General features: G+C 37.3%; 1 protein-coding gene and 1 long non-coding RNA gene across 3 annotated transcripts; one reads left to right on the top strand and one right to left on the bottom strand.

Annotated features, from left to right (window-relative positions):
* The first annotated feature begins 58 nt into the window (after nt 1-58).
* Nucleotides 59-992, top strand: LOC309481482. Its single transcript, XR_014200031.1, has 2 exons — nt 59-652; nt 688-992. It is a non-coding gene; the product is annotated as an uncharacterized lncRNA (long non-coding RNA).
* On the bottom strand, nt 818-27,076 carry ube4b (ubiquitination factor E4B, UFD2 homolog). 2 transcript variants are annotated; one of them, XM_082146394.1, is made up of 29 exons: nt 26,780-27,076; nt 24,488-24,707; nt 20,394-20,529; nt 19,928-20,015; nt 18,602-18,746; nt 18,283-18,514; nt 17,739-18,128; nt 16,737-16,841; nt 14,895-15,036; nt 13,600-13,700; nt 12,993-13,107; nt 11,496-11,579; nt 11,255-11,311; nt 11,054-11,170; nt 10,843-10,941; nt 9,811-9,924; nt 9,513-9,711; nt 9,279-9,417; nt 7,887-7,986; nt 6,320-6,447; nt 6,132-6,230; nt 5,787-6,022; nt 5,582-5,708; nt 5,223-5,367; nt 4,843-4,977; nt 3,155-3,346; nt 2,891-3,065; nt 1,958-2,104; nt 818-1,818 (listed from the first exon to the last, which is right to left on the bottom strand). In XM_082146394.1, exons 1-29 carry the CDS (start codon nt 26,801-26,803, stop codon nt 1,757-1,759), a joined length of 4,053 nt encoding a protein of 1,350 aa, XP_082002520.1. In that variant the 5' UTR covers nt 26,804-27,076; the 3' UTR covers nt 818-1,756. The 2 variants fall into 2 exon arrangements, with proteins under 2 accessions (XP_082002520.1, XP_082002519.1); XM_082146393.1 differs by lacking the exons at nt 16,737-16,841; nt 17,739-18,128 and having other exon boundaries at nt 18,289-18,514; nt 26,780-27,075.
* Between the last annotated feature and the right edge of the window lie 454 nt (nt 27,077-27,530).

The raw sequence follows: 27,530 nt of genomic DNA, 5'->3' as shown, positions 1-27,530 counted from the left end.
ATAAGAACTGAGTATTGTGTGAGCAATGCGTCGGGTAGCCAATGAGAACGCTGGAAAAACTAAGGTGGGCTGGGCAGCTGTGACGCAATACTGCAGGGTCGCTTACGATCCGCTGTGGCGTGGCATCATACTACACAAAAGTGAAGGGCGCCGCCTAGCAGAAACACGGATAAAACAGGGATAGCTATACATTAGAAATTAATTATAAGAACAGTTTAGAATCCTAAATTGCTCCCCTATTATGAGATGAACCAATGTTCTTCCAAAAAATAATTACACTCATTATTTGTCTAAAATAGTCATGAGACTTGAATCCTCTCAAAACAATACATAAAGGTGAGCAATTAATCAAAATTGAAGCTGCTTCCTCATATACCACACTTAAAATGTTTTCTCCCACTGATTGACAATCATGTATTTATTTTATTTTATAATGTGGCCAGACTAAATTGTGCCCAGGGCTATTCCTGTTAACTAAAACCATAAAACACATTTTTCTACTTGAAATAAATATGAACTAAAATAAAATGTAAAAACTTAAACTTTGTTAGTTTTCTTTATTTCAGGCAACAAAATTTTAGCTTTTCAGCATTTCTCATTTAGTTAAATTTGATGCACTAAAATATCTAAAACTAAGCTAAAAAAAAAAAAAGTACTAGCACTTTAAGATCTGAAGATTGCAGGGAGAACAAAAACTATAACAGTATCTCAGTTATACTAAATCAACAGCCAGTGTCATCCATGAATCAATTTAATATTGAATAACTTGAATTTAGGAATTTAAGAGGACAAGTAAAAAAAAGTGCAATGGCTATCATTGTGTGTGCATTACCATTTATTACAGTTCAAAAGAATTTTGTAACAAAGGAAGCAAATTCCTGTACAGATAAACCCTTTTAAGTCACTGGAAAAACTCTTTAATTTATGCTGAAATCCAACAACTGGGGTTAACATTAATAACAAGAGATGATGACCCTTTATGATCCAAAACAAATGTTGTTGAACAGAACAAAACAAAAAAACATGATATACTGGCATTTTTATGATGATCATGCTACAACACAGCTTCACATTCTCTTATTTGATCCAGGGTTTCAGCTCTGCTTCAGCTTTTAGTCAAATTGTTGTACACATGAGATTTGTGTGCAAACCAACAAAATTCAAATACAGAGTCAGTCACCATCTGATGCTTAATCAATTTACACCAACATCTATTGTATTTTCTACAAGACAGTCTAGAGCTTGTTAATTTATTTAAAATATGCTGTACTTCTCCAACCATATCAAATAAACGGCAGGTTAGGGACCGAACTGTAAACTGTATGTCTACAGTCAATGTTTATCGAGTGTAAAAATGGAAATACTGGTGTTACTTGACAACATTCTTCCAAATATCTCAAAAACATGAACCCTCAGTGTTTACTGTCAGAACCATTAAAATGTCTTATATATCCACAAGAATATATATAAGAATGTCTTTATATATCCGGTTTTGAGTGAGAATGTGTGCCCATTCAGCTTGGTATGTATGCAGACATACAAATTCGAAATCAAAATGTTTCAAAAGTCTAAACTTTATTATGTTTCAATTTAGAATCATGAGCCTTTCAGACAGTGGCTCCATAAAGCGGATAAAGGGAGGCAAAAACAATTTGGGTACTGTCATCTTTTTTTTTTTTTCTGTTTCTCTTCAGTTTACTTCCAGCGTGATTAAAAACATTTAAACTGAGGGGCAAGCTTGGCTCACTGAGAAAACTCAAAAGCGACCACTCTGCTTCTCTCTCATCCAGGCCTGGATACGCTCCTTCAGCTCTGGGACTGTGGAGAGAGGGGGGAAAATACAGAGTCAGCATTATAAAGTCTAACAAATAAAAAAAAGTCAAGCCACAGAGTGCATTTGGCAGATGCACTCTGGGCTGAAAGAAGCAATCTTTGAAAAGCGGTGTGTGGTTGGTACCTGGTTCCAGCATGCTCTCTGTGAGAGGCTGTCTGTTAAAGGGGTCGGTGGGAGAGTTCAGGAGGTGTCGCAGAATGATGGATCGGTCCATGATGTTGCCAGAGGGAAGTTGCACGGGATCAGTCATAAGAGTGTCCATCAGCGGGTCTGTTCAGGTAGGAGCACACTGTTATTTACTAACTCCAATCGACTAGTAAATCTGTTGCTATTCAAATGTTTGGGGTCAGTAAAAGTAAATTAATCATTTTATTATGCAAGGATTCATTGCAATTGATCAAGAGTGACAGTAAATACATTTATAATCTTTCAATTAAATGATAAACTTTCTATTCATCAAAGAAGTATGAAAAAAAAGTATCCTGGTTTCCACAAAAATAAGCAGTACAACCATTTTCAACATTGATAATAAAAAGAAAAGGTAACACTTTACTATCAGGTTCATTAGTTAACTACATTAGTTAGCATGAACTAATAATGAATTGCACTTATTCGGCATTTATTAATCTTAATGTTAATTAGTTAATGCACTGTGAACTAACATGAACAGCTGTATTTCTTATTAACTAACGTTAACAAATACAGTAACAAATATATTGCTCATGGTTATTTCATGTTAGTTAATGCATTAACTAATGAATCTTATTGTAAAGTGTAACCAAAGAAACACTTTATTAAATCAGAATGATTTCTGAAGGATCATGTGACACTGAAGACTGGAGTAATGATGCTGAAAAGTTGCATTTCAAAACATTTAAATAGAAAATATAATGTAATATTTCATAATATTACCGTTTTACTGTATTTTGATCAAATAAATGCAGTCTTGGTGAGCCTAAGATACTTCTTTCAAAAACATTTACAACAGACCCCAAACTTTTAAACAGTAGTGAATGATTCAAAGTATGACGTAGCTAAAGACTTGATGACCCTCACCTTTAAACTCATCTGGGGCGTCGCTGTAATCCATCTCAGACTGAGAATTGCGAGCTACTATCTCCTCCACCTTCTCCAACAGAAGTTTGAATTTCTCAATAGCAATGGTGGATTTTATGCCCGCCTTTCTCATTTTGGAAATGACCTCCTCAAAGAGCTCCCTGCTGTATGACCGCTGAAAATGAGCACAAAATAAACACATTTGAGTTATACACTATTTGTCTTCCAATACAGTAAAAATAATTTTGGTGAGTAAATACAGACCTGGTCATCTGCAATGGCTTTAGCAAATCGAGCACAGTCCAGCTGCAGGTAGATATCAGTGAGCTGATCCAAGAGCTTCTTTGGCTCAAAACCGTATTTCTCTGGGTTTTCCACTTTTAGGTCTCGACATTTAGGTCCACAAAGCTGCTGCAGGTTATAATTCAACATGGCAGCCAGACGAGGACCCAGTTCCTGTTCAATACAATATAATACACATCAGTCATTTTTGTGCATTGTAAACAGAACCTATGATGCAGTATTTATTTATTAGTGTCATTAGAAGTGCCCTTTCTCAAATCTCCTGAATAAACTCAATGTTCTGACCCTGGCAGCAGCTCAATTTTCCCTGAAGACTATAAATACCTGCAGAGAGCAGAGCGCAGGAGATTCATTTACAGGCAAGCAGCAGATTACAATCCTCACGCTTTTTCCTAACAAGCAAACCTAAATAGATTTTGTTATGCTCTACTTTACCACTTTTTAGGAGCTTCCTAATGCAAATCTGTTTGTTGTGTGCTAAAATTTCCTCAAGACATGTTTCTTCAACTCTCCTGCTTAGATGCATTTATTAAACTGCTTCTACTCATTTAATAAGCTCTTTAGCTGTTCGTATACTTCCGTTTAAAAGTTTGGGGTAAGAATTTTTATTTTATTTTCCTGAACAAAATTAATACTTTTATTCAGCAAAAACACATTAAATTAATCAAAAGGTGAAATTAAAGACATTTAAAATGTTACAAAGATTTCAATGTTAAATAATTACTGTTCTTTTAAACTTTCTATTAATCAAAAATGTTTTAAAGTTTCCATAAAAATATAAAGCAGCACAACTGTTTTGGTCACTGTGATTTTGCCATGACAGACATGTTTCTGGGTCAATTTTGTAGACAACATTCCTGACCAAAAATTAAGTCCTACCCATAAGTTATCACTATATTCAGAGGGAAATTATGGGTAAATGATACTGATGTAGAAGCACCTAACCCTGGTTGTAAGCCTAAAGGACATAAACTGTAAAATTGTCCCTCAAATCTGATTGGTTGATTGGAATGTTGTTCCAGAATCAACAAAAAAAATTTGATGTACTTGGTGAAATCACGTTCACCCAAATTGTTTTCCACATTGATAATAATAAGAAATCTTTAAGCACAAAAATCGGCCTATTAGAATGTTTTCTGAAGAATCATGTGATACTGAAGACTGGAGTAATGATGCTGAAACTTCAGCTTTGACATCACAGGAATAAACCGCATTCTAAAATTTAAATAGTAATAATATTATATAAATATATGAAGAGTTCAGATGCAAAAGCCTCTAAGTGCTATCTGAAATTTTCTTCTAGAATGATCATTTTTATAAAGCTCGTATATTTAAGTTCAGTAATTTCACTTAAATGACAAAAAATAGGTAATTTTCATTGCCATTTAAGTGAAATGACTGAATTTAAATATACGAGCTTGATCAACATGATCATTCTAGAAGAAAATTTCAGATGGCACTTAGAGGCTTTTGCATCTGAACTCTTCATATTGATCAAATAAATATACAAATTGATCAAATAAATGCAACCACGAAAAACATAAAAATCTTACAGACCCCAAACATTTGAATGTTTAGTGTATAAGCCATGATAATAATAATAATGTCACAGAGTGTGTTTTTACAGTGCAACATGTTTCTTTACTTACAGGCCTGAGGAAGGGCTTTTGGACCTGTTTGGTGAGGATATGGAACATATCCACAGTCTCTGTGGCTAAAGCCAGGTAGGATCGTGATACTCTCTCATCCTGAGTCAGCTGGGACTGACGGCTCTGCTGCTGCTCCTGAGGATCAGAACATTTCACATTCAATTAGATCTGATTGGAACTGGAGAACAAAACATGTTAATGAAAGTAGAAACACTTCAGAACGTCCATTCACTTTAAAACTCACTCCTCATCCTTTCATCCTTAAAGCTAATGTTTTTTTGTTTTTTTTCATGACACAATAGTGCATTATATCCATTACACATAATGCATTCAAAAGGGTGGGTAACTGAATTATAGGTCAAGTTGTGATATGTGCTGACCCTGGGCAGCTGGTCCCATTGCTCTTTATTCTTCATCTCCTCCTGAATCTCATGGATGCGTTTCAAAGACTCCAAACTCTCGTCCAGCAGAAAAGTTGTATCGTTAATTAGCATGTTGATGTAGCGTACAAACTGTTTACCAGAGCTGTAGAATGAACGAGAGAGGGAAAATGTATAATAATGGGTAATGGGTAATAATAATAATAATTCACATTTTAATAATTAAAATAATTTGATATAGATGGATCTAATTTTACACTATTTTATTTTTTACAAAATATTAACTCATTTTTCAGCCTGGATGATATATCGGTTTATTACCATTTCAAATTTCACTCAAACCTAAACATTGAACTCACTTGAACTCCTCCAGGAAGGTGCCTTGGTGGTTAATGTTTTGCCACAGGCTTTTGAATATGGTGCTGATGTGGTAACGGATGGTGAACTTGTCATAGAACTCGCTTGTGGCTCCAGTGTGTTCCACATCTGGGGAGAAACAATCAATTAGCATAAAATCAAAACGCTCAGAATAGACCTGAAGACGAATTCCAGACACCCTTTCACCTGTGTAGAACTTCATGAGGGCGGGCACAAGCTGATTGACAGACAGTGGGTGGCTCTCCATCATCTCAAAGAAACGCTGAGTGCGCGGCTGCACCGCTGGGTTGGTAACGAACAGCACCTCCACCAGTTTGGCAATCAAGTATGGGTTCTTTATGTAATTCTGACTGCAAAGGAAGACCACCAGGAAGGTCACAATGTCTTCAGTGCACGGCTCATAGAGAACCTGTGGAAAGTACCTGAGAAACAAAGGGGGGAAAAGTTAAATTTCACTAAAACAATAAATGTAACTAAATTTGGGATTCTAATACTACAATGTGCCCATTGCATCACTCTCATAAGACTTACTGCACAATAAAAAGCAAGAACTCAGCCACATCTTCAATGTAAAACTCTGGCAGTGCTGCAAAGTTTTTGGGGATATCTGGGTTCAGAGGCAGGGTTACGCTGTAAGGTTATAAAAGACAACAACGAGAAAATCAGAACACAACATCTCGACTACAACTTTGATGAAAGAATGTAAGCGGTGAACTGACTGTGGGTAGGCAGGCTCCACCATACGCAAGATGAGCTGGATGACCATACTGAAGAACTGAAGACATCTGCGCAGCAGGTTCTCGTCCAGCAGCCCTGCGTCTGCGCAGGCTTTAGAGCGCACCAGTTTCTGTCAACAAAGACAATGAGACAACCGATTCAAACATTTACGCTCCAAGCTATTTACTTACTACTCTAATACATATTTGTAAACAAAGTACATATTTCAAGTCTGTACAAGTTATATTAAGTATTCATAGTTTAACTTGCTTGTTTCCTTTTAGAACATGCCAAAATTTGCTAAATGGAAATGTTTTAATTCTGAGAATGTAACAGTAAATGCACTCTACTGTTCAAAATTGACGTTTTGAAGATTGTTTTAGGGTGTACTCACACTAGCCAGTTTGAACCGTGCCCGAGTGCGTTTGACCACCAAAGCGCGGTTCGTTTGACTAGTGTGAGTGCTCCGAACCGTGCCCGGGCGCGGCTCGATTAACCGGCCCTGGCCCGCTTGGAAGAGGTGGGCCAGAGCACGGTTCAGTTGGACTCGGGCGCGGTTCGCATGCAGTGTGAGCGCTAACCGTGCTGGACTCCATTGTGTTCAGTGAGAACGCCGCTCTTCCTGTTTATCCCGAAACCGTCGCACCATAATGAAGTAAGCGTGCTCCGGCACGAATGCTGAAACCCTATGTGAGTGCAGGCCAGAGGGGGAGTGGGGAGGGGGGACAATCGTACTCGGGCCCGGTTCATGGCAACCGTGCCTAGTGTGAGTACACCCTTAAATGTTTTTGAACACCAAGGCTGCATTTGTTTGATCAAAAATGCAGTAAAACAGCAATATTGTGAAATATGATAACAACTTAAGATACATTTTGTCTATTTTAAAATGTTATTTATTCCTGTCATGGCAAAGCTGAATTTTCAGCATCATTACTCCAGTCTTCAGTGTCACATGATCCTTCAGAAATCATTCTAATATGCTGATTTGGTGTTTACGAAACATTGCTTATTATTATCAATGTTCAAAACTACTGCTGAAAATTTTTTGTGGAAACAGTGATAATTTTTTCCCAGGATTCTATGATGAATAGAAAGTTCAAAAGAACTTTTTCATTTACTTGAAAAAGAGACGTTTTATAACACTAGAAAAGTCTTTACTGTCACTTTTGATCAGTTTAATGTGACCTTGCTGAAGAAAGGTATTAATTTATTTGGGGGGGAAAACTTACTAACCCAAAACTTTTGAAAGGTAGAGTAAGTAAATGTTTTATTATAACATTATTTATCCTCTTCATAATATGCCACAGGACAGAGATCTTACTAATAAGCAATAATGGAATCGTAAATTATTTTCATCATCAATTATAATCCATTTAATCAATTAGCTGTTGATGCCCTAACCTCATTAATACATATCTACAAAAGCTTTCTCAAGAAGGGTTTTCCACTGGAAATCAGAAATTGTACACTTTCTGCACCAAAATGAATTTATGACCTTTTGCTCCCAAGCGTTTTAAAAAACTATTTTATAAATGTATATTTTTTGTTAATAAAGACAACAGCACACACCTTCAGTTGTGTTTTACATCTCTTCAGCATCTCCCGATGACGACTAGCCAATGGGGAATCCTTCCACTGGTTCTCACTGTTCTTCAGCTCTTCCACAGTTCTTTAAAACACACACACACACACACACACATATTCAGCCTTGTGTAAATTACCTTGTCTGACAGCTTAAAGAAAAAAAGAAAAACTCCACAGAGTATTATTGGCCATCTAAGTGTTGTACCTGCTGCTGACAGCAGGGGTCACCGTGGTTCTGATCTGCCAGGCATCATGAGGCCAATACACACTGTGAGCAGCCTACTCCAGAGCTTTATATCTAAAATGTGAAGGACTTGAAACACTGCCACTGCTGCAGCACTAGCACAGGAGCTGATATTTTTGACATTGTGGGCATAAGATGACTTTAGATCTGCTCTACAATAGGACTGCAAGAAAACACCTTCTGCAAGAGGCATTGGGACAGGACAGGATTAGCCCGTCTCATCAGAGAGAGATTAAGGGCTTTTTCACAATGTATGACACAAAGAGTCACATACATGACAGGCTATCTGACATAAGCAATGAGGAATGCAACATGTTCCACTTTGAGAATCACCTTATTCACATCAATCTTTTAGATTAAAACTTAAAGAGGCCATAATATGCCCTTTAACAAAGTCTTGGTTTTATTTTATTTTATATCTACCAGAATAGGTTTCAATGCTTCAATGTTAAGCAATGAACTGTTGCAGCACTTCTCATCCCATTTTGTCAGTAACTCCGTTTAGTCAGGCTTTTTAAGCCCCTCCTTCCGAAAAGCACAGTGAGCTCTGACTGGTCAGCTGAACCAGTGTGTTGGGAATGGTCAACCGCTTCAAGCGCATTTCAGAAACGTTACAATAACCACGAGTTTTGACACACTAGTAGCGGAAACTCAACCAGGCCTTACCCCATTTTTTGCATATGCCTTGGGCGTAAATTATTTAAATGAGGAATATTACGACGTGTATGTTCCTGGAAGAAAACTCAAGACTACAGATGGAGTCGTTTCAGGGAGTTCAGAATAGTGCGCACTGCTATAGAGAATAAGTCCCTTTGGAGTAGACTTTGTGCTTTGTAACTTTGCAGACCTTTTTCTTGCTCAAACAGCAACATTACACACTTGAAAATGAAAAAAGCACTAATAAGACCAAAGTGATGCAATATAACAAAACTTGTGCTCTCTTGGCCGCAAAGTTTACGAGGCTGAGGCCCATCCGTCCTTTTATAATTAAGAGCTCATAAATACCCATTCCGCAGCTGTGATGTGCCCTTCACGTACCCTTTTGCACCAATGCGCACTTCACAGTGGACCATTACCCTAAATGATTTTAGTAACAAATAGTTTGTTTTTAGGACTGAATCTGTGCAAAGCACCTGTTCAGATCCCTGATGGCCCTCAGTCTCCGTATGTAGCGCCGGCAGCACGGGAGGATGGACAGATGATGTGCGTGTAGCGTTAAGAAGAAGCACTCTGTAGGGAACTTGGGCTCTGAAAACTTGGATGGGTCTTCATCTGTGGAGGAATTGGAGGAACGGTAAATGGGCTGTCTGAATTCAAACTGAGCGTCTAAAGCGATTTGTCAGTTCCAGAACAGAGCCCACACTCACGCAGCTCGGTGAGCCAGCTCTTCAGGTCCTCCATCGTGGCATTGAGCCGGGTCTCTTCACGGCCGAGGTTCAGCCGACACTTGGGGTGGAAGATGTAGAGAGAATCCACTGTGTCCAGCTTGATCTTCATACTGAGCTGCTGCAGCACCCACAGGAAGTTCATCATGAAGCCGTCTGTGGACACCAGTTTGTCATCGGTCTAAAGAAAGAAAGGGGGAGAATATAATCATATAATGTGGTATTAATGTGTTAAAGATGAATGTGTTGTTTTGAAAGAAAGACATTTGAGCAGACATACCTGCATCTGAGCCTTTTTCACATTACGATTCACCAGAGCTGCCATGTAGCTCAAAGCCGCTTCCCTTGTCTCTCCATTCAATAAGATGTTGTGCAGCATTTTAAACAGATCTCCCTGGAAAACCAACATCAGCGCACAGAATTACAAAATAGATATTTTTTCTTCCCTTTCAAAGATGTCATCTGGACTTCATCATTTCATCTGGACATCAAATTTAAGAAGTGTATTACATCAGAAGTTTAAAATAAATGATAATAGTGATCTGTGTATTTATGCTCGATGTGCATTAATGTTGAATGTTCAAATGTTTTATGTCAATGTAATATTATTATTTGGAGGAAATAATTCCATGAATTAGATGCATGACTCACCACTCAATAAGTGGATTTTTCAAAGATTATTTGATTTAGAATTTTACCTTCATCAACACTTATATAGTCAAATTATGTTGTTTTATACTGATATTTTTCATTCCTGTTCTGTTTTGAACACCGTTAAATTGCTGTGGAAAGAAGGGAACTAAAATACATGTTTTTAGTGTTTATAATGTTTGTAAATGTTTAGTTTTATTTACCGGTATTTTACATTATTTGCTGAAAGAAATAAGTTGCAATTTATACAACAATGCAACTTTTCTGGGGTTTCTTTTCTTTCAACAATCCCATTTTTAACCTGGAGCAAATTATTGTCTGGAGAAAACAGTATGTAATATTATAATGGAAATATTCCAAACGAATTCTAAATATTTCTTTATAAATACTGTGAAAATCTAATGTCAGCTGGGGAAAGTTTCCTCTTGATATGAGGGTCATGTTACCCCATGCTAAATTATTATCTAACAATTACAACTTAACAATAAATGCACATTCTTAATCTCACCTCATTCATATGAAATTATACTTTTTATAATCATATAAGAAAGCCCAAAATCTGAAGCTTCCACTTTCACCTCTGCTCTATAAAAAGAATATCCCCCCAATATTATAGCAGCTCATTAAAAATCCATGAGTATGTGATATGATGGTCATTCACCCTGGCAGACTCCAGATAATGCTGCAGTGACTGGCTGACCACACGGGTGTTCTCTACAGTGATGGCAGGGCCAGAGAAGAACTTGTCTCCCACTTTAGTCTAAAGAACAGCAAAACGGACATAAAAATAAACAACTTTCCTCCCATCATTATTCATCAATGCTGCACATTGTATTCTTATTTGTTTTAAATAACTGAGTGAAACGACTTACGTCATCCTCAGCAAACACAGAAAGACTGAAGAACGCTCCGAGGAAGGATAGTCTTTGAATTTCTCTTCCTGTCCCAGGACTGAGAGGGTCAGGACACCACAATGGCAGAGAGGTGATCTAAAAATACACACAGACAGACAATATTAAGAGTGAACTGCATAACCCGACTGACTTGAGTTCATAAGCTCCTACCAAACCTACCAAACTGCATATAGGGTGAGTCTTCCCGAACTTGATTTCGCAGAGCTCAGCCAAAGCCTGTAAAACAATATAATATCATAATAACGTCATAGACAAGAAACACAGATTCAGCAGAGCAGTTTACTGTGTGAAGAGATATCTAACAGTGTTAATATATAAATCAAGGGAGCTTGTTTGGCCCTCATATGCCTGATAATACAGTCTTATTAAGCTTTTAAAAGAACAACAAGTACTCTCTTACCATCAGAGGAAACTTGAAGTTGTCACTGTCAAAAGAACACTCTTTTACAGCTAAAGCAAGCCCTTGAAGAATGGGAACAAAGATCTGAAAGAACAACAACATTGATCATTCAAGACAAAAGTGCCATTTCTTTTCTTTGAGCTAAATTGACTTCCTATCTATTTAAGAAAAACTTTCAAACAGCTGAAAACAAGATGATTTTTAGTCGATGCATGAAGTCAGCTCTCCTCAAGTTCAGGTGCCCTTGCAGAGCAACCACAGGTGTGGTTCCTCATTTGACAAGCACAAAGAATTCATTTTGAAAAGTATACACTACTTTTTTCTTTTAATGTTTTTGAAAGAAGTCTCTTATGCTTACCAAGGCTGCATTAATTTCACCAAAAATACAGTACTTATTTACAATACAAAAAACTGCATATTGTGAAATATTATCACAATTTCAAATAACCGTTTTCTATTTTTATATATTTTAAAATGTGATTTATTCCTGTGATGTCAAAGCTGAATTTTTAGCAGTCTTAAAGCAACACTAAATAACTTTTCCTCTTCGGTCGTCCTACAGGTTGGAAGCAGAATTGTCCATTACCGCTTTCGTAAATAATTTAGCCTACCCGCAGCCTACTGTCTCACGCACGCTGTGTGTTTATCCAGCACCGGCTTTGGAATGAATGATGTCCACAGACAAGGTAGAGTATGTTGCATGATTTTATGAAAGTATGATGTATTGCGACATCAGAAACGAAGAAAAACAAAATAATTACTATTGTAACGCTTGCCGTAAAGCAAGTCAAATTTGTAGTTTCTTATGTCTCATTCGAACTACAGAAACGCTACCCGATCTGGCAAACTTGCATAGTGCGGTTATAGCAGATATAGGGCTGCAAAGCGAATGCAGAAGTGCATTTCACCCCGTTACGACTTGATGAACCACTGAAACGATTTTGGAAAAATTGCTTTAAGTGATCCTTTGGAAATCAATCTAATATGCCGATTTAGTGATCGTGAAACGTTTATTTTTCAAAAGAACAGCATTTATTTAAAAAAAATTAATCTTTTTTTATTTTTGGATAATAAATGTCTTGTCTTTACTGTCACTTTTGTCAAATGTAATGAATCCTAGCTGCATTAAAAAAGAAAATTGTTAAAATAAATTCTTACTGGCCCCAAACTTTTGAACAGTAGTGTGACAATATTCTATCATTCAAAAACGAAAACGTGCATTTTCATTAATTAAAATAATTGTAAGTTGGTTTGATGATTTTTAATCTAATGCAGTGTCTAAAGTGTGCATACAGGAATCACTAAACCTAATGTGAATTAAAAAAAAAATTTTTTTTTTACATACTTAGCTGTTTTCACTACAAACAAACAGATGAAACATTTGAAAATATGTTTAATATCACTAAGAGTTTGCCATCAATAATAAAGGCCTCTTAAGCTTCAAAAGTAAAATGATGCAGCATGCGGCCTGTCTCCATAATCTGCTGCAACACCCACCTGTTTGAACACCTCCTCTTCCTGGTGAGTCATGCGCACCAACTCCTGGATGAAGCCGTACGGAAGGTTCCGGCACAGCATGTAGGGAACCAGCAGGGAGGGCTGTAGAGGGGCCCTATTTGAGAGCAAAGAGATGGGAGGAGACGGCATTCTCATTTAAAATGTATTATGCTTGTGTGAATCAAAACTGACAGACCACATCATGCAACAAACTCATTTTCACACTTGGTTTAAACTGGCACTTAATTCTGCTCTCCTACTCCCCAGGTCTCTTTTCACACTGTATGTTTGCTTCATCAGCATTGTAATAGCAGCGGTTGACATTTACTACAGTAGTTAAACAATGTATTTGGAGGAGAAAGCACCAGAAATCAGTCTTACTTCCAAAGTTTAACACATACAAAATGAAACCGTGCATAGACAGGAAGCTATTAAAAACGTTTTATGAGACAAATTATGTCATTGGTAGAGGTTCACGGTTCAAGTCCATTTTTAAAGAGGTGAGCTACAACACACTGAATTCCAAAGGTCAAATCCACACCAACAGCTCTAGTGTGAAAACACTTTCAAGAAACAGAGTGCATTGAAAAAGGCTGCTGTTACTGACCTGGGCTGTGTCAGGGCACCTTGAAGCACAAGTGCAGCATGGGAAATGCACTGGGAACGAATGTTGCTAAGCAGCTGACTGACAGCTGGTTGGCTGCAGATCTGAAACAGAAGAGCAAATGAATGACACCATGATGTGTTTGTGATTCAACGAAGTGAGTCTGTCGCTGCTGCACATCAAACTGATCACCTGAGCTTTACTGAAAAAAAAATTACTTGCTATAAAATTATACTTTTTTTTTTTACAAAACTGTAAATATATACGATTAGAAACAAAAGATTAATAAATTAGTAGGGGTGAAACAATATTATCATGTCATAATATATCGCAATACAAAAATGCAACAATATGCATCATGGATAGTTCACCCAAAATGTGAAAGTAAAAAAGAAAAATCTAGTTTTCAGAGTTTTAATGTCAGTACTACATTAAACAACTACATATAATGTATAATTATGCAATGGGGGCATATTTGTGTAAAAAGTGGCCAACATTATTTTAAATATATCAGGTCAGTGACAGATTGCAAGCATATTCGTCTTTTTTTCAGCTTCAGCTTCAGAATCTTGAATATTTTTATACTGGTGTCACCATTGTCCTGTACATTGGGTTATCAGCACCGAGTCCAAGCCTGTTCATTTACACCCACAATGTAATATCAAATTTACATTTTAATCAACAGTTTAATCAACCTTTTATCATATGTCTTAGAGTAGCGCAATAATATCATATATCGTGAGTTCAGTATAGTGATATTTATCGAATCGTGACATGAGGGTCTCGTTACACCCCTAAAAATTAGTAGAGCATTGATCAGACACCTCACTCAAGCACATTTTGATATACAAGTCTTAAATACTTTTACAGACGGATAGTGAGACGGATAGAAACTGAATCAGGTGGTTTGTGAAGCAAGTGTTGCAACGCTTTTAGTCTAGACAGTTAAATTGATTAAAATAGGAGCAAATTACTTTTGACACGCATGTCTAGTGTAGACAGGGTGATACAACGACAGAACACAACATGAAAGACTCACGCCAAAGAGGGAATTACCCTAGGCTTGACAAGACATGTTTTGTCTTTCGCTTTCACATTTTCAACACCTCCACCACTCCTCTGACCTAATGACAAAATGTGTTCTGATGAGGCGCTAAATGCTGGCGTATTTCCTTGTAACTCTTGTTATACCAGAAAATAATTCTGATGTCTGATGCCTGTGTTCTGATGCGACACCTGGGAACTGAATTCAGAAATAATGCTGTAAAAATGTGTGTATAACGTTTATCAGCAGCTACCTTTGGGGCCTTCCTCTCTTCCATTCCCACACTGTCAAAACGCTCGATGAGGTAGTTGAGCATCTCCGTCTCTTTACAGGACTCTATGGTAAAGCGGTCACTACCTGAGTCACTAGTCATCCCCCCTCCGGATGCACCCAGGCTAGAGAGAAAGAGAGAGAAAGAGAACGTTATGAGAAATAAACACTCCCTTCAAGAGCTGTAGATGAACCTTCTGGGAAAAACCCAAACTGAGTAAATAACCAAAACCACATTGCTTTAGCCACCCAGAGAGACATCTTTCATAATTAAATGTTTCCCTTTTCCTCTAGCCACCAACCTTTCAAAATGAGTATCTTAGAACAGCTATGACATCAGATATAAATGAAGGTTTATCTCTATTTCAAGCAATGGTTAGAACAAACTTTATCCCACAAAGCAAGCAGTGTTTGGTGATCAGAGCCTGATAAATCATATCTTACCCCGTTTTACCCTACAATTCAATAGTTTAGGGTCAATCTTTTATTTTATTTTATAAATGATCAATACATTTATTCAGCAATGACACCTTAAATTGATCAAAAGTGATAGTAAAGACTTTCACATTGTGACAAAAGCTTTCAATTTCAAATAAATACTATTATTTTGAATTTTCTAATTATAAAAGAATCATGAAAAAATGTATCACATTTCCTCAAAAATATTAAGCGGCTAAACTGTTTCCACATTGATAGTAATAAGAAATGTTTATTGAGCAGCAAATCAGCATATTAGAATGATTTCTGAAGTATCATGTGACACTGAAGACTAAAATGATGCTGAAAATTCAGCTTTGCATCACAGAAATAAATTACATTATAAAATGCATTAAAATAGAAAACAGTTACATTTACAATACAATTTTTTTTATGTACATTATTTTTGATCCAATAAATGAAGCCTCAGTGAGAATAAGAGAAAAAAAATTGACCCCAACATTTTCACCAGTAGTTTATGTACTACATGTACAAAAGTCTCCATAAGGACAAGAAAAAATTGTCTAAAATTGAAATGCAAACCTACATGTATTTTAAATGTACTATAGCCATTTCCAAAACAAACAAAAAAACGACTTTTCCTGGTTTAAGAGGGAAAAAAGAAAGAAAAAACCTGATATTTCAAGGTTTCCCATGAATGTAGAAATGTACAAATATTATGTGGTCACATGCATTTCGAACTACCTACCAATGTGATTTGAGTAATTGGAGCAAAATGTTTTGGACTCAGTTTACACCTATATTTAGCGCTGATCATTTGTCATTGGATCCCTTCAGATGGATGTTAATACCATGTGTAAATGACACTAAAAACGTATGACATGAGATCAACAAAAGCAGGCCTCTGATATCTGTGCTCCCCCCGCAGGTCTTTGGTCATGAGACGGCATGCTTTAGTGAACGCTAGGGTGAGACAACACTCCACAGCAGGCATCTGGCTCTCATTAGTTCTGTTATACAGTCAGCTAGCATAATCTGAATGCCCGACAATCAGTCCTCAAGTACCACCGTTATTCAGCACACACGTCCTGTGTGGAAATTTAAAGGTCTTTTGGCATTCTTTAAAGGTCTTCTTCTCACATTTCTGCTGTGAGCTGAATGGGCCTAAAAAAATTCTTGTGCAATGGACACAATTTGAGCTGACAGCAAAGAAAAGCGAGAGAAATGCTGATTTTGTCAACCTGATGACATCAATCATCACATGTTTCAACTCCACTATTTGGTGCGTCTCTCTTTTTGCCCTTGCAGTGCCAACATTGGGCACAGCGGGCTGTTGTTAGTGGCCAGGCAGCACGCTGAAGCATGCAACACACTTTGGCACTGATACCTGGACCCAAACTGAACCCCTGAAAAATCCTCCTCTTCCTCTGGCTCTTCATCACTGCTGTCCTGAGGCAAGTCGGACAGGGGGAAGAAGAGGAGGGAGAAAGGGCTGGTGCGGCCACAGAGTGTGAATGAAAGCAGACAGATAGACTGTATGAAAACACAAAGTCGATGCAACTTCACATCTAATAGGGTGCCATAATAGCATGGATATTTACATGCTAATTTTCTCTACTTTTACATGTAGATTACCTGTTAAACAAGTTATAAAGTACATTTTATGAAATGCATGTAATTAAATAAAACTCTTAAATGTCATTTTTAAATCTTCAAATCTCGATTTTCATATTGCACAATAAAATGTGATGCCTTAATTGCAATTAAAACAATGATTTTTTTATTATTAGTTGTTTACTATTCATTTATTTTGACAAAAATTTTAATATATGCCACTTATGTGTTATTGCGCATAACATGAAAATAATTATCGACTTATTGGTGCTTTGGATACCTGGTGTGTGAAAAAGCAGACAGATGCAACTTCTCATCTAACGGTTCCAAAATGTTAAATTTATTGCTATCAGCCGATATTGGATATTTAATTGTGCATGCTCATTTTCTCTATTTTTACACACAGATTACCTGTTATACAAGCTTATAAAGTACTTTTTAAAAAACACCTATAATTTAATAACACTGTTAAAAGTAATTTTTTGAATATTGATTTTTCATATTGTATAAAAAGAAAAAAATTTGTGATGCCTTAATTCACTTATGGCATTTAAAATGATGATTTTACTTTAGTTTTTATTATTAGTTTATTTTAGCAAAATAGTATAACAATTTAATATCTGCCACTTATTGGTTATTGCCGAGAAATTCAAATAATTATCAGCTTATTAGTGCTTTGGTTACCTGGTGTCTGAAAAAGCAGACTAATAGGCTAAATCAAAACAAAGACTACAAAGTCAATGTAACTTCACATCTAACAGGGTGAAAAAGGTACCTAGAGGGCATCCGGGCGGCAAGTGCAGTCCGTCTGGCCACAGTGTTGGGGGAGCCAGGGGGTAAGGGTAAAGGCATGGCGTTTTGGGTGTTATGGTGTCTGGGGGAAGGGCTGGAGGGGATACCTGAAGTTGAAGGGGGCGTAAGTGTTCCAGATGGAGTAGATCTGGGGCTTGGGCTTATGGGGATGGATGAGCTAAGGGAGTAGGGCCTGTATCTCAGGGAGGTGGGCAGAGGGACGGATGGAGAGGGAGACGGAAGGCTGGCAGGAGGGCGAGAGACCGGAGGACTGGGGGGAACTGTGAGGGAGGCTGCAGAAGCCAGTGGGACCGATGGAGCACCCAATCTGGCAGAGCTCAGAGCTAGTGGGTTTGGGCTACAACCGTAAAGACTGAAAACAACAAAGACATGGATGAAAATGAAGGAGGAAACACAGAAAATAGTAGGAAATTTAAAGAGAAATCAAGGATGTGAGACAAAGGGGTGTAGGTGGATATGTAGGGGGGTACATTATTCATTTTAAAAGAGATGTTGCCAGCTATCACACTTGCCTGGAAAGAGAGCTGGCACCAAATGAACCAGCACAGGGCATCATGGGACTGCCGCTCTGGCTGGAGGGTGGGATGAGAGTCAGGTGACGGTCTGGGGATCTGGCAGTGGTGATTGGCTGAGATGTGGCGGTCAAGCTGGCGAATGGGTTACAGTCACGTGAACGGGTGGACATCATGAGAGCTTCCATTAAAATCTGTCCGATCAGGTCTTTGAAGTCAGAGTAAACTAGAAGAAAGCACGAAAATGCAATTCAATTAGGGGAAAAGAAGCATAACTCTCTGTCTTACACCCTCCGTCGCTCTCGGTTCATACCATCCATAGGGTTCTTCTGGAATTCAGCAGCAAGTGAAGGGAGGAAGATGACATCACGGTCCTGGTCCTTCCAGGAAACGCGCAAGATCTTACAGATGAGCTGCAAAGCCTGCTCTTCAGAGACATCAGGATTGGATGAGGAATCCTGCAAGTATTAATTCAGCACAACATGTTATGGCGCTTTTCCATTACCAGTACCAGCTCAACTCGACTCGACTCAGCTCGGCTCGGCTCGGCTCGCTTTTCGCTCCGTTTTCCATTGCAGATAGTACCTCCACAATAGTACCTGGTCGTCATAGCGACGCCGCAGGAAACTGCCGTGACTTAATCTTTTACGCGAGACGCGCGAGACACACCCGCTACCCAAACACACAGGACAATGGAGGAAATCGAGTGTATGCTGTTTTTGGATGTTTTTGTTTTTGCTGTTTTTATTCAGGATACTCCGTCTGGCGCGTGCAATGATGACGCAGGGAATAGTGACGATTCTCTCTGACCAATCAGCAGTCTGCTGTGTTTTCACGTCACATTTTAGTATCGCCTCAGCTCGCTCAGAACCGCGCCGGAGGTGGTACGAAAAAAAGTACCTGGAAGCAGGTACAGGTACAACTTTTACACAGTGGAAAACCAAACAGAGCCGAGTCGAGTCGAGCCGAGCCGAGCCGAGGCGAGCTGGTACTGTGTAGTGGAAAAGCGCCATTAGTTACAAACACATCAGATCAGTGGTTCTCAACCCTTTTGACTTGGGGCATTGTCCAACACAATATTTGAATATTTCCTGTATTTCCAGAAACTTGAAGTACTGGTATATTAAATTAACCATGATTCATTTTGTGATTCATGAAGTATCAAGAACTGTATGTTCTTCAATAAAAACAATAGTTATTAAAGGGGGGGCTTTGAAAGGGGGGGGGCCCTTCGTGCAGCCCCTTGAAAGTTTGTCCTCTAGTTGGTATCATATCAGTTGTCATACAATATTACATAATTTTAAATTAAATGGTAACAGCCAATATTGTATATTTAATTATATTTTACTCACAATTTGCTGTCAACTATCATTGAATTGAAGTACATTTTAAAAAACACCCATGTTAATGTAACTTTTAGCAAATCTCAAAATGAGATAAATATCCATAATAAGAAAATACAAAGTTGTCCTACTGTACATTAAAATGTTGGGATGACTTAATTCACTTATGGCAGTTAAAATGATGATTTTAGTTTTTAACTGTTAATTTATTTAGACGAAATAGTTAAACATTTTAATATCTGCCACTTATCAGTTATTGGCCATTACATGATAGTAAGTAATGGCTTACTGGTTACCTTTTCAGCCAGGTTCCTTTTCTCTCTGCGATCACTGTCTTCCACCTCCATATTCTCAATTCCTGAGTCCACATCTACTTGGGACATGCTGAAGACCACAACGATTAAATCTAGCTCAAGTAGCAGTTCAAATCCTCAAATGCCAAACAATATAACTTAAGCACTGCATGTTACAAAATGGAAGACAAAAAAAACTATGCAACTAATGATATCAAAAGGGTTTACTTAATGGGTAAATTTCCAGCTGTATGTATTCATCTTTATATGCACTTGAGGGATTATGTGGCTGAAGTACAAAAGAGAAACAGAGCATTTGCAATCCAACAGTAGAGATTCTGCAGTTTGAAAAGGTCTTGGGCATTCAGCGAGTGAGATACAATACTTCATCTCCAGTACAATCTCAGTTTGAGCTCTTACGTCATGCTTAGGAGTTCAGAGAGGACAAAGGTTCAAGACTGTCTCTCACCTCTTCTCGCAGGAGGTTGTGTCAATGTCCATGCTCTGAGAGCGGGACAGGGATTGGGACTGTGTCTCCAGGCTGTTAGATGGAGAGCTGGAGAGAGAGCTGACGCCTTCGCTGCTCTGGCTGCGGTAAGCAACCCCTATAGTAATGGAGAGCACAAAAGGAAGCACTGTGTTTGAGTACAAACCTGCTGATTGTGTCATGGAAAAAAAAAAATTTGCTAAGCTGCAATCAAGCTCAAAAAAACGTTCTAACACTTTCATGGCTGGAAAACAAACCGCATAGTTGAAGTTCAACCAAAAAGCATTATCCTGAACAGTCAAACATTCTATTTCATACAATGAAAATGGCCCTCTACAAATCACTTTATCTTCCATGGTTTTAGAAACACTGTTTTGGACCTCTTTTACCCCCAAAAAACAAGTATAGAGTCAGAGATCAAAGACAAGAACTACATTTGCAATTGTTGAAGCATATACCAGTGCAGCACAGTGTATCAATGTACATTTAGGATCTCAAGAGTATTATGTGAGTAAATATGGGATCAGATTTGCCATTTTTTGGTGAATTTTCACTGGCAAAATCCAGTCATTTCATAGGAATTTCAAAAAGATCTCCTCACAAAGATTTTGCATCAGGTTCAAGTTGGTCAAGCGAAATTGCCACGTTAACCAACAGAAAGCTGCTTGGTTTGAAAGTGACTTCTGTGTGAGCTTTGCTTCCTACATTGCTAAACTGACAGTTTTCAAGAAAATTATAAATGTGCCTTCTGTTTAATCAAGCTTTAAGGCAAGAACTCTACCTTGTGTAAATGGACTAACACCACTTTGTGATGTCTCTGTGGTTTTAATGCAAGTAAAAATGCATAAAGAGATGCAGGAAGGCACAATCAGTCATATTTGAATATGTGAATAAATGTAAAAAAAAAAAAAAAAAAAGATTTTTCGAATGACCATGCTACCCTCCCTCATGTCCCCCTGAGACGAGAGATTTCTGTATTGTGTGTCTGGAAAAAAACCTCAGATGACGTATAAATGTCATTTTGCGTCATCAGAGGCTTTTTTGGCCAGAGGCTAGAGACTACAGCCAGCAGTAGGAGCTCGTTCCGCATGTTTTCAACCCACCCATAGGGGGTAGGATCTCACGATAAAACGGCGTCTTTTCAGTTTCAAGTCAACAAGTAGCCTAGTTGTATCATTTCTTCCGATACTGCCCTCTGCAACCAGTAGGCGTGGCTTGGGAGTGGCCTCGTAGGGCAGCGAAGCAAGTGCATTCTGGGAGTTGTTGTCTTTCATCCACATGAGCCAAAAATACATTTTCTGGCTTTTCTCAGTCTAGAAGGCCCCAACTTCTAAAACAATGTCACATTTCTACAACATAAATGACCCAATTTACATGCACATTCATATTTCCAGCGGTGAAATATCCCTTTAAAAATGCTATTATTACAATGGAATCATTAATGTTGGTTACATTTTGAATGCTGGACATTGTCAGAAATATAATATTTACAAAACACCAAATAATGAAAGGCAGAAATAATTACCAAAAACAAATTAAAATGGAGTCTGTACATCAACCGATTTGGTATGAAATATGAATTAACTGCAGTCATTTAATATTTGGGGTTAGAGGTAAACGACAAACCTAACCAGAATGTTTAAAGTATATTAATGGAGCAGCAGATGCAATGGACCTGGTTTCTGTCTTATGATTGATTACATCTCTATGCTGTACATTCCAAAAAGAAGCTACAACAGAGAGCCGGCTTGTGCTAGAACAGCTTTTCATGCAACTCTGAATAACATGTGGTAGTGGACACAAGACAGCTGTTTCCAATGACAACACACACCAGCACAAAACACATTCACTTTCCTATTTCTGTCCAGCGAGGCTCCGTGTTAATTAAACATGAAAACATAAAGGCTTTAACTAAAATAAATTTTAACTGAACAGTAGATCAATGAACAGTGAAAAAACACAATCACGTTTTGATCCGCTGTGTGATAAACAAAAATTAATCTATGGTAAAATGAGAAACAAATTAGCATAATCCAATACAGCTCAATTTGCATGTGACATTGACGTTTTCTGTCTAAATACAGAAATATAACCCAGACTGAATTTACAGACGTCTGTGCTAACAGCGTAGACACTAAGGGTGTGTTCACACTTGAAGTTTGGTTCTCTTGGTTCTTTTAGTCCGGACCAAAAAAGAAAATTATACATTTAGTCCAGGATCGCTGAGCGCAGACGCTGTCATTTTTAACACCAAACCTAAAGATATTTTTAAAAAACTGCTTTTATGACAAATATTTTGCAAGGGAACTTGTCGAACATCCAAAACAATGATGTGTGCTGGGCTAAATGCACTCGCTGCATGTGCATACACATGACAGAGCTGACAACTTGTGAAGAGCTTATCAAATATGTAAAGGAGTCAAAATCGCGGCAGGAATCCCTCCGTCACACACAAATGAAGATCTGCTGCGGTTCTGATGCCTGTACCAAACTGTGATGAGCAACATTCGTGACTATGGCGAGAAAAAAAACAGGTATGCTTGAGCATTCTGTCCTTTATAGGGTCACATCTTGTGACATCATGTCCTGTTTTCGGTTCGTTTACATGTCTACATGGTCCGTGTTGCTTTCATATTTCAGTATAACCGCACTGGAAGCAGACTGAGACCCATCTTTTCAGCGGTCTCGGTCGTCTTGTTTGGTGCGCACCAGGGTTCGAATTTGCAGCGTTCACACTTATTCAAATTAACCGCACTAACAGAAAAATCGCACCAGAGTTTGTTTTAATCTAACCAAACCTGCCAGGTGTGAACACACCCTAACAGACCAAAGGTCCTTACTCTGTAAAAAATGAAACTAAAGAGGAACATAACCACTGGTAACATGGTACGCTGACACTTAAAAAAAGAAATCATGGCACCATGAGAACTAAAAGCCACCATCAGCCTTGCCTGATGTGCCCTCAGTTAAACCCTGGCCAAGGCTGTGCCCACCTCCATGACTGTGCAATTTCTCCACAGCAAGACACAGTAGGCAGAAATCACTGACCTTGATATTATCAACAGTGATCAAAAAAATCTTTTAAAAAAGGCCATTGATTAAATCACTAGTGTACTAACAACTAATGCTATATAACTTGAGCATTAAAGCTTAATCCACACAGGATTACAAATAGGCCACTTAGATCCTCTATACTATTACATTGGTCATTTTAGCATCAACATTTTACACTAAGACAAGATTACAGTCTCAGTAAAATTTAAGTACAATGAATCTGCACAGGGGCTTCAGATACAACTCATATATGTCAGCTCAAAAGCCATAAATCACCCAAAATGTACCATTATAATACTGAGAAGTATGACATTAGATGCTGCAGAGCTGAAACCTAGTTTTGTGGATAATTCTGTATAAAATTGCTTTTACTGATCCATTTATTGTCAGATGCACCACAAAATCGTAATTTATGCCTTGAAAATTCCTCTTAACTGAAAAGCTGTACCTGAAAGTAAACAATCTGCTTTGCCTTTTTTTTTTATGAAAATAATGGAAATATAGCAAGTCTATAAACTTGCTGGTTCCCTCAAATGTACACTATTCAAAAGTTTGGTGTCTGTTTTTTAAAGAAGTCTTGCATGCTCACCAAGGTTGCATTTATTTAAACAAAAATACAGTTTTCTATTTGAATATATTTTCAAATGTAATTTATTAATCTGATCAAAGCTGAATTTTCAGCATCATTACTGCAGTCTTCAGTGTCACGTGATTCTTAAGAAATTGCTCTAATATGCTGATTTGGGGCTCAAGAAATATTTACTATTAATATTATCAATGTTGAAAACAGTTGTGCTGCTTAATATTTTTCATGAAAACAATAATACTAGAAGAGAAAGTTCAAAAGAACACCATTAATAAAAAATATTCTGTAACATTATACAAATCTTTACTGTCACTTTTGATCAATATTTAATGCAACCTTGCTGAATAAGTTTTAATTTCTTTAAAAAAGAATTACTATTTTGGATGGATCTTTATCCACAGTCCTTTTTGATTGATAAAGTCACCATAACACTTACCAGAGGCCCCCATAGGAGAAGTGGCAGGGGTGACCATTTGGGCATTTAAGCCTAGAGAGTGAGATGGAGCTGGTGGGACAGGCTGCGATGAAGCCCCAGATGGCCCTGGCAAGGGTCCTGGAGGAGTCTCTCTCTGTGGGGATGTCAAGGGGGTGCTCAGGGGGGTGCTGGGCTGTGATGTCGGTCCTCCGGCTAACCGAGCCAGCCGCCTTCTACGGATCTAAACAAGACAGAGTACAGTAATTACAATTTAATGTAATTACAGATCAATAATGAGCAAACGTTTGAAATCTGACCTCAACTGCTTTTAGTTGGTAAACAACACAAGGGCATATCTTTAAAAGCAAAGAGGGAATTTCGATATCTTACACACATGCTTTTGAGGCAAACAGCAGTATGTTTTTAACGTGCTAACTAATGCATCGCTAGTATTTTCAGCAGTGAGGAATCATCACTACACAGTGGAGTGAGTCATACGAGCTGGAGAAGGCAAACTGAAGGCCTCGGCTTCTACAGCAAATAGTCAGTGAAATGGCAAAGACATATACATAACTGAATGGATCAAGATTTAAAAAAGGTAAGACCCAGCCAAAGATGATGCATCTCAGTTCACAGACATACTGCTTTTGAAAATTACATTGAATTGTCTACCATTTCATATTTATGTGAGCTAAAATACAGAATAAATGCAATTATTAATCAATATAGCAACTTATTTTGAAAATGAAAAGTTCCAAGGTAAATGGTTGACATCTATTAATTAAATTCAGTTCACACACATACTGTTTTTGCTAATTACATTGAATTGTATACTATTTCATATTTATGTGAGCTAAAATACAGAATAAATGCAATTATTAATCAATATAGCAACTTATTTTGAAAATGAAAAGTTCCAAGGTAAATGGTTGACATCTATTAATTAAATTCAGTTCACACACATACTGTTTTTGCTAATTACATTGAATTGTATACTATTTCATATTTATGTGAGCTAAAATACAGAATAAATGTGATTATTAATCAATATAGCAACTTATTTTGAAAATGAAATGTTCCAAGGTAAATGGTTGACATCTATTAATTAAATTCAGTTCACACACATACTGTTTTTGCTAATTACATTGAATTGTATACTATTTCATATTTATGTGAGCTAAAATACAGAATAAATGCAATTATTAATCAATACAGCAACTTATTTTGAAAATGAATGGTAAATGGTTGACATCTATTTTAGTATGATTTTAACAATTATTATTTAAGCTAACTCCAAGCTACTCCCAGCATGACCAGTTCAAAAGTGCCTAAAACCCTTGAAAACCAGTCTGACCTGACTGGGAGACCAGTAAACCTGCTTCAGGTCATAGCTGGGCAGAGTTTGGTCTTAATTTACAGCAGAACAACAAAACACAAAGCACTGAATGAAATGCACACCAGTGTCATACAGTAACAACAACCAATGCAAAATAGCAATATCCAAACCCTGAAACAAAGAGCTCTATTGGTTAAAATGCACTTAAAATCCCAAATTATCCTAAAATACTAGCTTTTTCTTCAAGTTAAACCAAAGGGTTTATGCTTCAATAGTTTCCCCCATTATAAATATACCGACCTGACGCCTGACAATAGCTTGTTGCGCATGATTTCAGTTTCTAAACCAGATACCATTTAACCAAATGCATACCTTTAGCAAAGTTAACCTCTATAATTACATATTTTATCACGACTTTAAATTTAAAAACTTAAATTGATCAAATATCTGGTACAAAATGATTTTATTTCTTCACACGACATTCTTTCAGCCATTTTGGATTCCCAGTGAAGAAAAGCTTCACAAAAGAAATCTTAACTTGTCAACTGGTTACAAGCTCCCCAGCGACTAAAAACGATAAAGGATGATATTTTAATTGTCAAATAAAAAAATAAGAAGAAAAAAGCAGATTGTCTAAGCTTGTGTCAGATCTAGTTTATTACATTTATCACCAGCTAGCGAGCTGACTGGAAATAACCTTATTCTCGTTTAATTCCACGTCTATACCGGCACTTAAGTGGCTAGAAATTACGATTTAACATCTAGCCTTATATTTCTGTGCGAAATACGTTTGATCTAGATATACTGAGCTGTTGATTAGCCTGTATCCTGTTAGCTTATCCCATCATTACTGCGATTGAAAAGGTGACAATGACAAGTCAATAAGCCTTTAATAAAACACAAAAACATAACAGTCCTGACATCACATGAGCGGTTTCGACTGGAATTACACTAAACTGTGTGAAAAATAACCTTACCTCTTCAGGACTGAGCTGCTCCATTGCCTTTCTTTTAATTTTCACCTTAATTTTGTTGCTAGCCAGTCAGCTAGCTTCCTTATAAACACCAAAAGTGCATAGTCTGAACCATAAAACAAATATCAATAAGCTGTGATTGTCTTATTCAGATCTTTATATTAAAAATTCAAGCGCGCGTGGCTGATTTTTTATGATCGGGAAGCGTTATCTTCGGTTTCTTTTAAGAATGAAACAAACACAAAAGTATTATTCGTCAAAACACCGACGCGGCCATTTTGGATCTGGAATCACGTGACGTGAGATCGACACATTCCAGGCTGCGGCAGTTCAGGAAACTGATTTCACTTGCTAAGGCGACCTCAAGAGACTGGTTTTCTTCAAAACCAATCTCAAGAGACTTGTTTTCTTCAATATCAAGTCTAATTGGGTTAAATGGATGGAAACGCACATAGTAATTATATCTTAAAATGATTAATCATGATAGCTTCTATTCACATTTGAACAAATAATAACTAAATAACTATATTACAGCCTATATTACTATATATATATATATATATATATATATATATATTACTATAGTTACTATAGTTTATATATATATATATATATATATATATATATATATATATATATATATATATAGCATCATTTGGACTTACAAAATGTAGCCTAATTATAGATGTAGCCTAATTATTATTCTCTACATATATTTATCTGTTTCTTTACAAACTTACAAAGTTTATCATCT

Source organism: Leuciscus leuciscus (assembly GCF_965113295.1).
Source record: "Leuciscus leuciscus genome assembly, chromosome: 18".
Taxonomy (NCBI): Eukaryota; Metazoa; Chordata; class Actinopteri; order Cypriniformes; family Leuciscidae; genus Leuciscus; species Leuciscus leuciscus.
The sequence above is the reverse complement of the archived record's forward strand: the minus strand, read 5'-3'. Positions and strand labels throughout refer to the sequence as shown.

Coding starts and splice junctions, on each gene's coding strand:
- ube4b (XM_082146394.1), bottom strand. CDS start 26,803: ATGGAGCAGCTCAGTCCTGAAGAG. Junction 13,108..13,599: donor GGTGCCCTGACACAGCCCAG/GTCAGTAACAGC, acceptor GCTCTCAAATAG/GGCCCCTCTACAGCCCTCCC. Junction 5,709..5,786: donor CCTCATGAAGTTCTACACAG/GTGAAAGGGTGT, acceptor GTTTCTCCCCAG/ATGTGGAACACACTGGAGCC.